The sequence below is a fragment of the Scatophagus argus genome, chromosome 3 (genome assembly GCF_020382885.2).
Source record: "Scatophagus argus isolate fScaArg1 chromosome 3, fScaArg1.pri, whole genome shotgun sequence".
NCBI lineage: Eukaryota > Metazoa > Chordata > Actinopteri > Scatophagidae > Scatophagus > Scatophagus argus.
Genome location: NC_058495.1, coordinates 1475134 through 1487278, shown reverse-complemented (window position 1 = coordinate 1487278; position 12145 = coordinate 1475134). Strand labels below are relative to the sequence as shown.

The 12145-nt window shown below is 38.5% G+C and overlaps 1 protein-coding gene across 1 annotated transcript in view; it reads right to left on the bottom strand.

The window, feature by feature from the left end:
• LOC124054344 (calcium/calmodulin-dependent protein kinase type 1D-like) overlaps positions 1-12145 on the bottom strand; it is a 15242-nt gene extending 3097 nt beyond the window's left edge. Inside the window, exons 1-11 of the mRNA XM_046380224.1 lie at positions 12084-12145; positions 10248-10359; positions 6999-7124; positions 6002-6076; positions 5044-5182; positions 4473-4596; positions 3685-3760; positions 3278-3390; positions 1298-1376; positions 1082-1169; positions 2-324 (exon numbers count right to left, since the gene is read on the bottom strand). Of these exons, the coding sequence (XP_046236180.1) occupies positions 2-324; positions 1082-1169; positions 1298-1376; positions 3278-3390; positions 3685-3760; positions 4473-4596; positions 5044-5182; positions 6002-6076; positions 6999-7124; positions 10248-10333 (1229 nt within the window). The 5' untranslated portion in view covers positions 10334-10359; positions 12084-12145. The remainder of the gene's footprint in view (position 1; positions 325-1081; positions 1170-1297; positions 1377-3277; positions 3391-3684; positions 3761-4472; positions 4597-5043; positions 5183-6001; positions 6077-6998; positions 7125-10247; positions 10360-12083) is intronic.

Here is a 12145-nt window from a genome sequence, read left to right as displayed (position 1 = left end):
CCTCTTGGTTGGCCTGAAAGAAGTGTCTCTCTCTGAATGGAAATTATTGACCTCTCTTGTGTCATCAACTGTGAGGACATTGCCAGGCTCACTGTGACTGGCTCTCAGAGGTGGATGGACATCTCTGTCCACAGCATGAACGGGATTCCCATTTGGGTCGAGGGCATCACCCTCATCGTGGCAGGGCCCCAGCATCTCAAGGTCATTCTGGGAGGAGGACTGTACTATGATGTGGGGCATGGAGAGGGGTGAGGGGGAGGGCTCACTGTGGGATAACTGCAGTTTCTTCATGTGGTGGACTACAGAGGCTGCATTGAAGGCTTGCTGTTGGAATTGTGCACACAAAGAAAGAGGATCATAATGGTGCTACACATCACAATACACATCTTTACTTGACATCAAGTATACTGGTACAGTTTGTAAGCTTTGTAATGATATGATTAGACATGTCTAATGTAAATATAGCATCTACAGCTTTTGACACACAGGCCTTTTCCTGTTGCATTTAGTCCTGGGCTAAAAACATTCTTAGAGCCTTCTTAGCGACAGGCTAAAAAAAGCTTTCACACTGACAGAATTGTGGCACATTGCTAAGACCTTTAGAGTGCTTGGTTTGTTTCCACTTGACATTGTAGGGTTATTCCCGACCTTATTCCTAAGGTTACATAGTTTTCTTAGTTCATTTTAGCTTTTAATGATTGACTGATGGTCTTAATATAAAATGCTTTCCCCAGACAGGCTGTAACATTTTTTCCTTATAGAGAACAGCAGGTCTGGTGAGTCTGAATTGATGATGGGTGCAATAACGGTGACAAGTTGTCATAGTGTAAAAAACATTATAATGTCTATAAACATTTGCTTAACCACCATTGCAGCATAATCCTCTTTGTCACTGTTAACATGCTCAGTATGTTCCATATGCTCCATAAGTATGGCTACATAAAATTGTTTTTGTTTTATATTTGTATTTGTGTGATTAGTTTACAGCACAATGGTAAAATAAATAAATAAGTAAATAAACTATAAATAAACAAAAAGCAATGTATTTGACAAATAAAGTAGTCCAATAATTGTCACGTACCTTCCATTTGGATTTGGCAAAGTTTCTCTCCATCTGTTCACAGACAGACTGATGAATGTCGAGGTCCTTAGCTGCATTTCCAGCAATCCTTTAATCAAGTCAGTGACAGTGAATTTGCAAAACAAAAACAAAAAAAATGTGTGTGTGTGTGTGAGAGAGAGAGAGAGAGAGAGAGAGAGAGAGAGAGAGAGAGAGAGAGAAAGAGAAAGGACTAACCAGGGGTGTCTGAGTGCCTGCTCAGTGAGGAAGCGTTTTGTGGGGTTTTTCTCCATCATATTCCGGATAAAGTCTTTGGCTGTTGAGACAAGGCATGGACAGCCGTTAGAATTTTGCTGCGTACAATATTAAACATTTGGTCACATCCAGTGACATTACATACACTGATCAGCCAGAACATTTATACCACCCGCTTAATATTTTCTAGGTCCCCTTTGTGCTGCCAAAACATCTGTGACCTGTCAGGGGGAGGGACACAGGACCTCTGGGGGTATTCTGCAGTCACCAGGATCAGAATGTTGGGTCCTTTGGGTCCTGTGCCTTGAGGCTGGGGCCTCCAAGTGGAAGGGCCTAACTAGCAGTAGGGTGGATTCAGCTTATTTTGGTGCATCCCACACATTGTCAATCAGGTTGGGAACTGGGGAGTTTACACTGAGGTACACTGAGGGACATTTCCATGAGGGGGGTATATTTGGTCTGTAGCGTTTAGGTGTGTATGTCAAAGAACATCCACATGACTTCCTGAACCCCAGGTTACCATCAAGAACTGCATTGTAGTAGTCTGCATCGATTAACGTTATTCACTTCGCCTGTCAGTGGTGTTAATGTTGTGACTGATCAGTGTGTGTTTCCATTATATAACTTTTATTTTACTGCTACTGTCATGTAAGATAATCCTTTATTGATCCCCAAAGGGGAAATGCGAGATGCAACTGTGACATAACTCAACTTTCAATTTTAATTTAAAACTTAACCCAGAAATTGTAGGCAGGTAAACAGATATATTTAGAAAATCTGAATATCAGGACTGAGCATAGTTCTTCAGTTCCTCATCCTCACCACAGGATGGCGACTGTAACACACAAACTACATCAGTCTATGCTGCCTCTCTGAACTTATTCTGTAGCCATCACATAAAAGATCATCTGATATCAAGTAGAGGCTGATGTGAATGCCTCTGCGGAGTCCATCAAATGCTGATAATGGACACCTCATATGTCTCTCATTATATGTTAGCCTTGTAACATTTTCTCTTCATCAGTATGTTCACGTTTTAAAGTCAGGTAAGTGTTTTTTTGTTTTTTTGTTTTTTGTTTGTACATTTCTGTTCAGGAAAAAAGGTCAAATTAATCCCTCAGGCAGGCAAGAACTGTCCTTGTCCATTAAGTATCTACAGTAATCATATATGACCTAATCCAAACAGGTCAAACCACTACAGCTGTCCTCAGGAGATGATGTGAGCAGGTATGCAGATCTATATTGGGTTAAGCTCTAACCATATATAAACGGGTCCTACTCTCTCCTTAGCTAACACTAAGGTTAAACATAGCGATAACAAGACTTTCATCACTTTCATGAAACAGCCACAGCAGCAGAACTAGTGGAATAGGGTGATACATCTTTATGAAACTTAAACTATAACAGAACAAACAGAAAAGTAGTTAGTCAGACATTAAACCCCAATGGCAATGCTCAGAATCTTGTTGTTGTATAAATATTCATTATAGTCTCTTTAATAATAATAATAGTAAGAGGAGCACTTTACCATGTGCTCTATATGTAGCAGTCAGATTACTACTGTTTAGTCATAATTTATTTTAATTTATCTATCACTACTATGACTACAGCTAGGAGCGGGGTCTGCTCTGAGGTTTCTGCCTTCTAAAGGGCAGTTTTAGCTCCCCATTGTCGTCAAGAGTTGGGTTCTCTTTATTACAAAATTTAATTAAAGAGTTTGGTCTAGACCTGCTCTGATTGGAAAGTGTCATGAGATAACTTTTGTTGTGAATTGGCGCTATATAAATCAACTGAACTGAATTGAATTGAATTAATCCTGGCTCAGGTCCGACCTGATATTTGGATCACTGAATGTCAGTGTATAAACAATATTAAACTCCAAAGGAGAATGTGCAGTCAGATTGGATCTCGAAACATTTTTAAAGTAGTGGAATGTGAAATATTTTCTGCTGTAATTCACACCTGATTCAGAGATGTCATCCCAGAAGGGTGAATGAAAGGCGTACTCGGCTCTCATGATCTTTGAAAACAGACGGGTCTCATTTTCTTCAAAGAATGGAGGGTAGCCGCAAAGCCTGCAACAAAGAGACATTATGTTTAGATTTCAGATCTCTGGGGCTCATGGGCATTGCATTATACAATTCCACAAACCAAACTGATGGAAAAAAATAGAATTTTTCAAGTATTAAATATTTACAGAATATCCTCTGGCCATAACACAGTACCCACAAATGATCAAGGAGACATTTAACTGAAAATAAATTCTCAAATAATAGCTCCAGAGACAACAAATCCTCTTACTTCTCCGGTCTGCTTGTGCATGAACACATACAATGTGCACTATGTTATTGTTGCAGAACAGAACTCACAGGATGTAAGTGATAACTCCAATGGACCAGCAGTCCACTGCTTTGCTGTAGGGTTTCTGGGCCAAAACCTCAGGGGCTGTAGAATGACATACACTAGTGATTCTCATGCAGGTAACAGAGCAAGAACAACCGCTGTTCAAAGTGGATTACGTTTGTCATTAATGACCCCTAATATTTATGTTACTGGTATTTCAGCTGTTAACCTAAACACTTGAGTTTATGACAAAACTGCTATAATCCCATAAAGTTCAATGTTTTCTGGAAACTTACATGAATTTGTCTGGATTATCTTATTCTCTGTCCCCTCCATGAAAATCACACTGTATTAAAATTTTTATGTCACAGATGATATCATGAATCATTTCAACTCCAGTGACACAGCAGTCCTAATGGAAATTAAATATGACTGACAATAAAGCCCTTTTATCTTTTATCAATTAAGTATTTGATACATTTTAACATAAAACATGTAGATGTGTTGTGATATACTGGTAATGACAATAACTGTAATATTAAAAAAATGAAATACTGATAACATGTTTAAAAACACTCCCTCTGATTACAAACACAACAAATATGGATGCCTGAACTGACTTTTTCTTTCTCTTTTTTGAAAACTGATTAACTACTCTTTGACTTTCTCAGCTATTCGATGCGCACTGTTTAATGGAACTTAAATGCTTCCTCTTATGACGATGAATTTTCTTTGTGCCACAGATGCACAATATAAATAACAGTTGATAGTAATTTAACTCTGTGAATATGTATGTCCCTCCACAATAACTCACCAACATATCCTGGTGTACCACAGGCTGTGGACATCACACCATGATCCAGGGTCTTAGACAGGCCAAAATCACTGACCATGATCTTAGCGTTCTCATCTGTGTTATAGTACAGCAGGTTCTCAGGCTGCTCAGAGACACAGAGAGACGAAAAGAGAGAGAGAGGAAAGAGAAAAAGGTCAACCGCTGCTTTGTGGACAGCTTTTTTGTAGGCTTGAGTGTGCGTTATAATCATCGCCACCTGCTAACTCTCCATCCTGATCGGATATGTTGGATTAAGTTAGCCACATCCTAACCCCGCTTTCTGATCTATTTCGCTCTAAATGGAACCATGTTTGACAAAATGTGAGAAGCCGTGTCATTTTCTCATAAGCTTACATACTATCAGACTTCTTTTTGAATCTTGAGGAGTCCCCCTGCTGTTGGAAAGAACGTTTAAGGTGCTACTGCTTTGGCTTCACCTTTTTCATCTCGATTCACCAATAGGATTATGACCGTCATGATATATTTCATCTGTCGCGGTTATTCGTCGAACCATTCCAGTGATGAGTGTGTGTATAAGTGTGTGTCTTACCTTAAGGTCCCTGTGTACTATGCTGTTTTCATGCAGGTAGCTGACAGCCTGCAGGACTTGTTTGATCACTTTGCTGGCATCTCTTTCTGTGTAAACCCCCTTGTCTAAAATGTGATCAAACAGCTCTCCGCCTGACACCCTGCACACACACAAATACACAAAGGAAATCATCAGTGTTTCTATATTTCCAGGAATCTTATTGCCTTGTTCAATCCCTTTGACCTGCCACTTGGACAAAAAAAAACTTCTCTGAACCAGGTTTTAAAATTTAAATGAAGTTTCTGTATGTGTTGATGTGTACTTGAAATGATGCAAAAATATTTAGAAACTCTTCTGATAGGATGGCAAGCCATAAAAAACATGGAACTTCAGGTTCTGTCTGTATCTATTTTAATTCTGTTACTACTCTGTACAGCTACTACCATTATTACTGTTACTAATACTGCTATCATAATCGCCGTAGTATCTTCTGTATACTTCATTATCATTATCTACAGTTCCAATATTTCTAGTATTATTACTGCTGCTATGCATCTCTGCTTGTGTGCTCCTTCTCTCACACCCCACCCCCCTCTCCCTCTCTCTCTTTGTCTGTCTATCTCTTTCTCTCTCCTGCTCTCTCTCTCTCTCTCTCTCTCTCTCTCTCTCTCTCTCTCAACCCAACCGGTCAAGGCAGATGGCCGCCCATCTTGAGCCGGGGTCTGCTCCGAGGTTTCTGCCTTCCATAAGGCAGTTTTTCCTTGCCTTGCTTGCTCAAGGGGGAATGTTGGGCTCTCTCTATTTTACAATTTAATTGAAGAGTTTGGTCTAGACCTGCTCTAATTGGAAAGTGTCATGAGATAACTTTTGTTTTGAATTGGCACTATATAAATAAACTGAAGATCTGTCAAGATAGTATGGAATAAAATGTGAGACGTTTATTATCAGTATTGTTCTGCATGATGCTGAGTCCACTTACAGTTGCATGACCAGGTAATAATGTGTTCGACTTTCATAGAAATCCTCAAGTCCCACCACGTTCTCGTGCTTTATCCTGAAATAGTAACAAAAAAGTTGAGGCATCACTGTCTTAAGTGGCATCTATTATCTGTTTAAAATGTTGTTACAGGCCTGTACTTCAAATTTGGCTTAACTAATTCAGACTAACATGCTATTATGAGGCTAAAATCATCTAAGATTATTTGTTTCTTTGAAAACAGTTTGGGTATTTGTGAATCATAAATTAAGTTATCTTGTCTACTGCTGCTCTCTTATTATTAAATAAAGGAAACTGGAGTACTGAAATTAAACCCTGATCAACATTTATACAATTGGCTGAGTGCTGACCATGTGACCTTGTTTTATGTGTTTCTGCTTTGTTATGCGTGTCATTTGTTCTGGATGAAACTTCACCTGACTTTCATCAGCATGGGCGTGAGTACACAGTGACTGAAATTTCAGTTTTGCGTGAGCTGACTTTATGTCTTTTTGCTCACAGTTTCTCAAACTAAATTTGGTTTGGTTCTTTTTCAGTGAACAAACTTTCATTTTGTTGCGTGTTTTATCAAGTATGGTTAACCCTTCGTTATGATGAATAAACTGTGGTAATCAAATGGTAAAAGGACTGTACTTATACAGCACTTTTCTAGTCAAACCGACCACTCAAAGCACTTTTGTATTACTGTCATATTCACTCATTCAGATGAACAAAACAGATCAGGAGATCAGTTCTCAATAACTTGCATTTTCTCACCTAATATCACAATTACATCAACACTGTAATTATGTGAAAGTGCTCAAAGAACCAAAAGATCCAGACAGATGACTCAGTTATCCAGTTAGAAGAACAAAGAGTGAAGCCGCCAGAATGGGTTCTTTACTGGCAAAGGAAAGAAGTATTGACTTCATATGGAGCAGAACACAATGAAAACTAGCATATGCATGTATGTATGTATGTGTGTGTGTGTGTGTTTTACCTTCTCAGTACTTGGATTTCATTCTCCAGGTTGCTATTAGCAAGATGTTTTTTCTTCAGGCATTTCAGGGCATATAGCTTTCCCGTATTCTTCTCTCTCACCATAAAAACCTCCGAAAAAGAGCCACTGCACAAATACAGAGAGGGACACATAAAATGAAGTGTTGGTTAATCAGAATCAAAATTCCTTTATTTATCCCTGAAGGAAAATTCTTTTTCGTACAGACATTGCACTTGCAGTTTTCCCAACCAAAAAAGAAAAGTGAAAAGTATAAAAATAGGATAAACAAAAAGAAGATACGTATAAATCTAAAAATACAGGTATTTACATGTGTTAAAAATCTAAAAATACAGGTATTTACATGTGTGAAACAATATATACATTGTATATATAAAAGTAAGTGTGTCCGTCACAGTGCAGAGTTTGAAGGGAAATCAGTCTGCAGAAATTCTCATATTAAACTATAAATGACACAATCATTTTTCTTTGTTGGTTGCATTCCTTCACTATCATTCCGGTTAAACGCACTAGTTGTTGTCCTGGTTCAGCATCTCTTTACGTCAAGACAGAGATATGAGTGTTTTAAGGCTAATGGACAGTTATTTGCAAATACTTCTCAACAGAAAATGACTAATTACCCTTGATGTGTGTGTTATTAAATTTGAAGCCTTTGAAACAGAGTCAACAACTGAGGACATTTTTTCATGTTTCTTTGGTCAAGACTTTACTTTTAGCATTAACACAAAGTATACTATAAGTTATCTAAAAAGTGCAACCTGTTTGATGTTAAATGAAGTCTAGGTGATGTCAGTCTGTTGAAGCCTATGTTATAAAACTGAACACATAAACCTTTCTTTTGTTGTTAGTGTACGTGTTTGATTTTGGTTAATTTTGTGCCCCTAAAACCCATGCTATTTTTTTTAATCAATAAAAGGTTGCTGCTCTAACTTACGTGACAAACACAAAATCCCATCATCGAACAAGCTAATCTTAAACAGCAAATTAGCTGACCAATGTGCAGTGTTGGCATTAAACAGGACTATTTGCTAATGGTTAAATGCTAATGTTAGCTTAAATTGTCTGACACTGAAGATCTATTTGCCCAGTAATACCTGAACATTTCACTTTTTGTGTGTCTTTCTTGGATTTTTCAGTAGCAATGTTTATGATTTGACCGTCCCTTGTTATATTTTGCTTCCATCTTAGGTGCTGATTGCTGTGGTGTCTCTTGCTTCAGTTAATTTGTCTGCATAGGTGCTTCTAAGCACTAATTGTGTTTTGTTCAAATGTGCTCAACATTCATTTACTGTGGTGTTTTTCATATTAGGTGTTCATATCTGGCACTTAAATAATTTAGTCATTCTTGTGGTGTTTCTGCACTGCACTTCCCAAATAAACAACTCAGGCTTTGAACAGGCTTCAAAAAAGCAGATGCACACAGGTGCTCTCAATCTGCTGCCTGAAAGTTGCTGAGCACAGTCTTTTTGGCAACACCCATCTACCTCTCTCTTCCTCGCTTTTTAACTGTCACACACCTCAAATCCTCAGGTTTCATTCACAATTCCAAAAAGCTCAGTTAGTCTGTCAGTCTAAATCATCATCATCATGGCAGCCCATAATACAGGTGTGTTGACTCAGACCCATTTCTACCTCATGTCTGCGCACACACACACCTGCACCTGCTTATACAATCCCCCTTCACATACATTCAGTTCACTCATACACCAATATAGTCAGTCAGACTCCTAATCCAATAACGAAGTGGTGCTAGGATGTTCCCGCACTGCTGTTCTGACGTCACTGCTCAAGAAGCACACACACTCGCACACACACATGGGCTCATGGGCCTGACTCATTCACAGCCAGTCCAGGACGGAGAGCTTTAAGCAGCTTTGAAACAGCAAGACAGCTCTGTTGGAGCACCACCTATAGCTGACAACCATTTGCTACTGACCAATGACACAACTGTATGTAAGCCTAAATACTTTCTGGCAGGGGCCGAAGAGAAATACAGTTTACTATATTCAATGATCAAACTTAATTTAAGGACTATGCCAGTGCTTTTTAACTACAGGTCACATATAATCACTTATTAATACTGGTTTGTGCAATGCTGACTTTCCTGATTTTCATTACTTAGTGTGGTTTGTTCCTTCCCGTCCATGCCATGTCTGAAGACATTATACATCTGTGTTCACCGGCCGAGTCAAGTCTCTCATGACTGGTCAACTGACTGTGACATGTAAAATCAGTAGAGTGTCTCTTCAAATAAAAAAATAAAAGCTTTTTGTATAGACATATTATGTTATATACTCTATATGTTATATACTCAGTCAACTAAAGTGCTGGCAAAGCATAAATTGGTATTACTACTGAAACTTAGGAGTCACACAGGCATAGGTGTCAAAAAAGCTGTTTGTTTTGCTGCAAAGCTGTGATCGTGATCTTTATATGATTGACTGAGTTGCACTAGTGGCAGGTGCACTAGCAACAGGTTATCAATGTAAAGCCGTTCCCTAGCAGGTTCAGCTGTGAATAGATTATCCACAGTGTGTAAGAGGCTCCATTGATAAACAAGCTTATAGGGAGGTGGTGAACGGGATTATCCTCATACCACCCTGGTCACAGCCCTCTGAACTTGGGCAAAATAATTTAATCTTACTGTAATAAAGACGTGTGTCCCATTCTTGATGATAGTTCATTTTATTTACTGTCTCTGTGTTCATCTCTCCGTGCCTTTGTAGCTTCTAACAGAATCTGTGTTTAAACTTTGGTTTCTCTCCTGTGTCCCTGTTGGTACTTGGCCAGCACATGTGTATGAAAATGGGCTATAGCAGCACGGCTAGCTGAGCTAACTGACCGACATCACAGTCAGCATGAATACACTTTCCTATCACAGGCTTGTGGGGAAAAAAGTAAGCCGTCGCTCTCCTTGGCTCGACCTGATTTCTTGCAAATGTGACCACACTTTCCCACCATGTGCTCAAATCAAATCACAACTGTTCAAATGAAGTTTTCTGCAAATCTGTTCAACGGGCCACAGAACATTTTTCACTAACCGCCTTTAAGAGTGACTTTTTTTTGCAATTTGCAGCATTGTTCAATTTAATGTCAAAGTAACTAAAAGATTTGCAAGCTGCATTCAACTGCTAGTGAATGTCGACACTTGCGGGACTCGTCCTCCTCCTCTTCAGGTAACATGCTCACATTTCTTTCTCATCTGTCTTTATTGTCATCAGCAGTACTTACGAGCCCATTTTCCCCTTGAAGTCAAACACATCCTTGATGTTACTGATGCTTTTCTTCCAGCTACAGATGATCTCCTTCCGCCCCATCTTGGCTCTGACGTTGCCGTAGACTCCTGAGGCACAGATGACATGAATTACTTACATTTCTTTTTTTTTAATAGGTTAAAAAACAATCAGAAATCAGATGCAATCACATGAATGGAAAGCCGACATTCATTCATTCATAACCCGTCAGGGTTGTGGGTGGAAAGCCAACAGTGTTGATTTAACTTGCAGTGATTTTAAGTTGATTGGTATCACATTTCTTTTCAAGGATCAAGGATCAAGGAACTTTTATTGTCATACCAGTTCACATTTACATGCTTATGGTACGAAATTAGGACTCAGGTCCCGGGAGCAATAGAAAAAATATGAAATAATAAAAAAAAATAAATAATATGAAATGAAAAGTTGAATAAAAAAATAGAAATATAAGCTAAGTAAAAATAGAATATATAGGCTAAGAGACAATATATAAAACTAAACATTCTGAGAAAAAGAAATAAATAAATAGGAAGCCAGTTTAGCATTTTGACAAAGGTGTAATTTAACATGTCTCTGTCCCTCAAATATGAAAATATTAAACTCTAGTCTCAACTCAACTCAACCTCTGTGTCACATCCGAGGCACGTGATTCTTTGAAGGAAATGTGCAGTACGGAAAAAAGAAAAAAAAGCAGAATCAGAAATTTGGTTGGACAACTGATAAATAGATAAGAAGCAGATTTATCTGTCTCATCCTCTCGTTTTCTTACTTTTAATTTAAACATTGTTTTAAAAATAATCAATCATGAAAATAACTGCTAGTGGTGACCAATCAGTTATCAACCACACAATGGTCAAACACACCCGATAAACAAAGCCAAGGGGGGTGGGGGGAGTCATAAGTCCTTTCCTGGTCCTAACCTTTAGCTGTTCAACACCACCTTCCCCTTGAGCTCTGATTACATAAACAGCAGCATGTCCATGACTGAGGTCAGTCCTCACAGGGTAAAGCCCATTTGTACCTATCAGTTACACAGGACTCAAAAGGCAGAGGATTAGGGAGGTAAATAGAAGTGGTTAGTTAATCTTCCCAGACTTCCCTCCTAGTGTCTGTTGAGGGAACAGTTTAGCAGCTGATTCCCTGACAGGACAAAAAACTGGGTCATTTTATAATCTTGCTTCAAAGGCTAATGAGCTCCAAAATTAGTTGCTGAAATGCAGCAAAATTAGGGAGCAGACATCCTAAAAGTGATCTGGCAAAGTGTGAAATTCATGACAGAAAGTCACTGTCACATTTTTCATTTTATTACATTCTGATTATGTAAAAAACGACAGGATATTTCACAACCACTTTGTATTTTGACTGGAATCTTTATATGCTAAACCACATGATTCCAAGTAAATTTAATTTAAAAAAAACAAACAAACAAACTGAAGTGCAGGCTTACAGTTTCACATTTTATTCACGGAATTTAGTGAGTGAAACATTTATTTGTTTGTTTCTAAAGTTCTGAACGTTACAGCTCCTACTGAAGATAGTTTCATCTGTTTCTAATGATTCCAAACATCAAAACAACAAAGAAGAGTTTTAGTTTGGTGGGCTAATCTTCTTTTGAAAAAAATATAACTTCCACAAACAGACTTCGTGTCCACAGTTAGTTTCTTATCTGTAGTGGTTCGATTTTAAACATCAGTTACACAACTCTTCATGTGAGCATAAGGCACATTTCGGACAAAAGAAGATTTAAATGATTCCATACAACTTTGCATTAATCTAGTCCCAAAGGCGTAATAAAGAAGAATGAAGTGTTTACCTGGGGAGCGGCGTGCAGGTGGATGAGCTGAGGTCTCCCTGGGTGGACCTGACTGTTTCAGG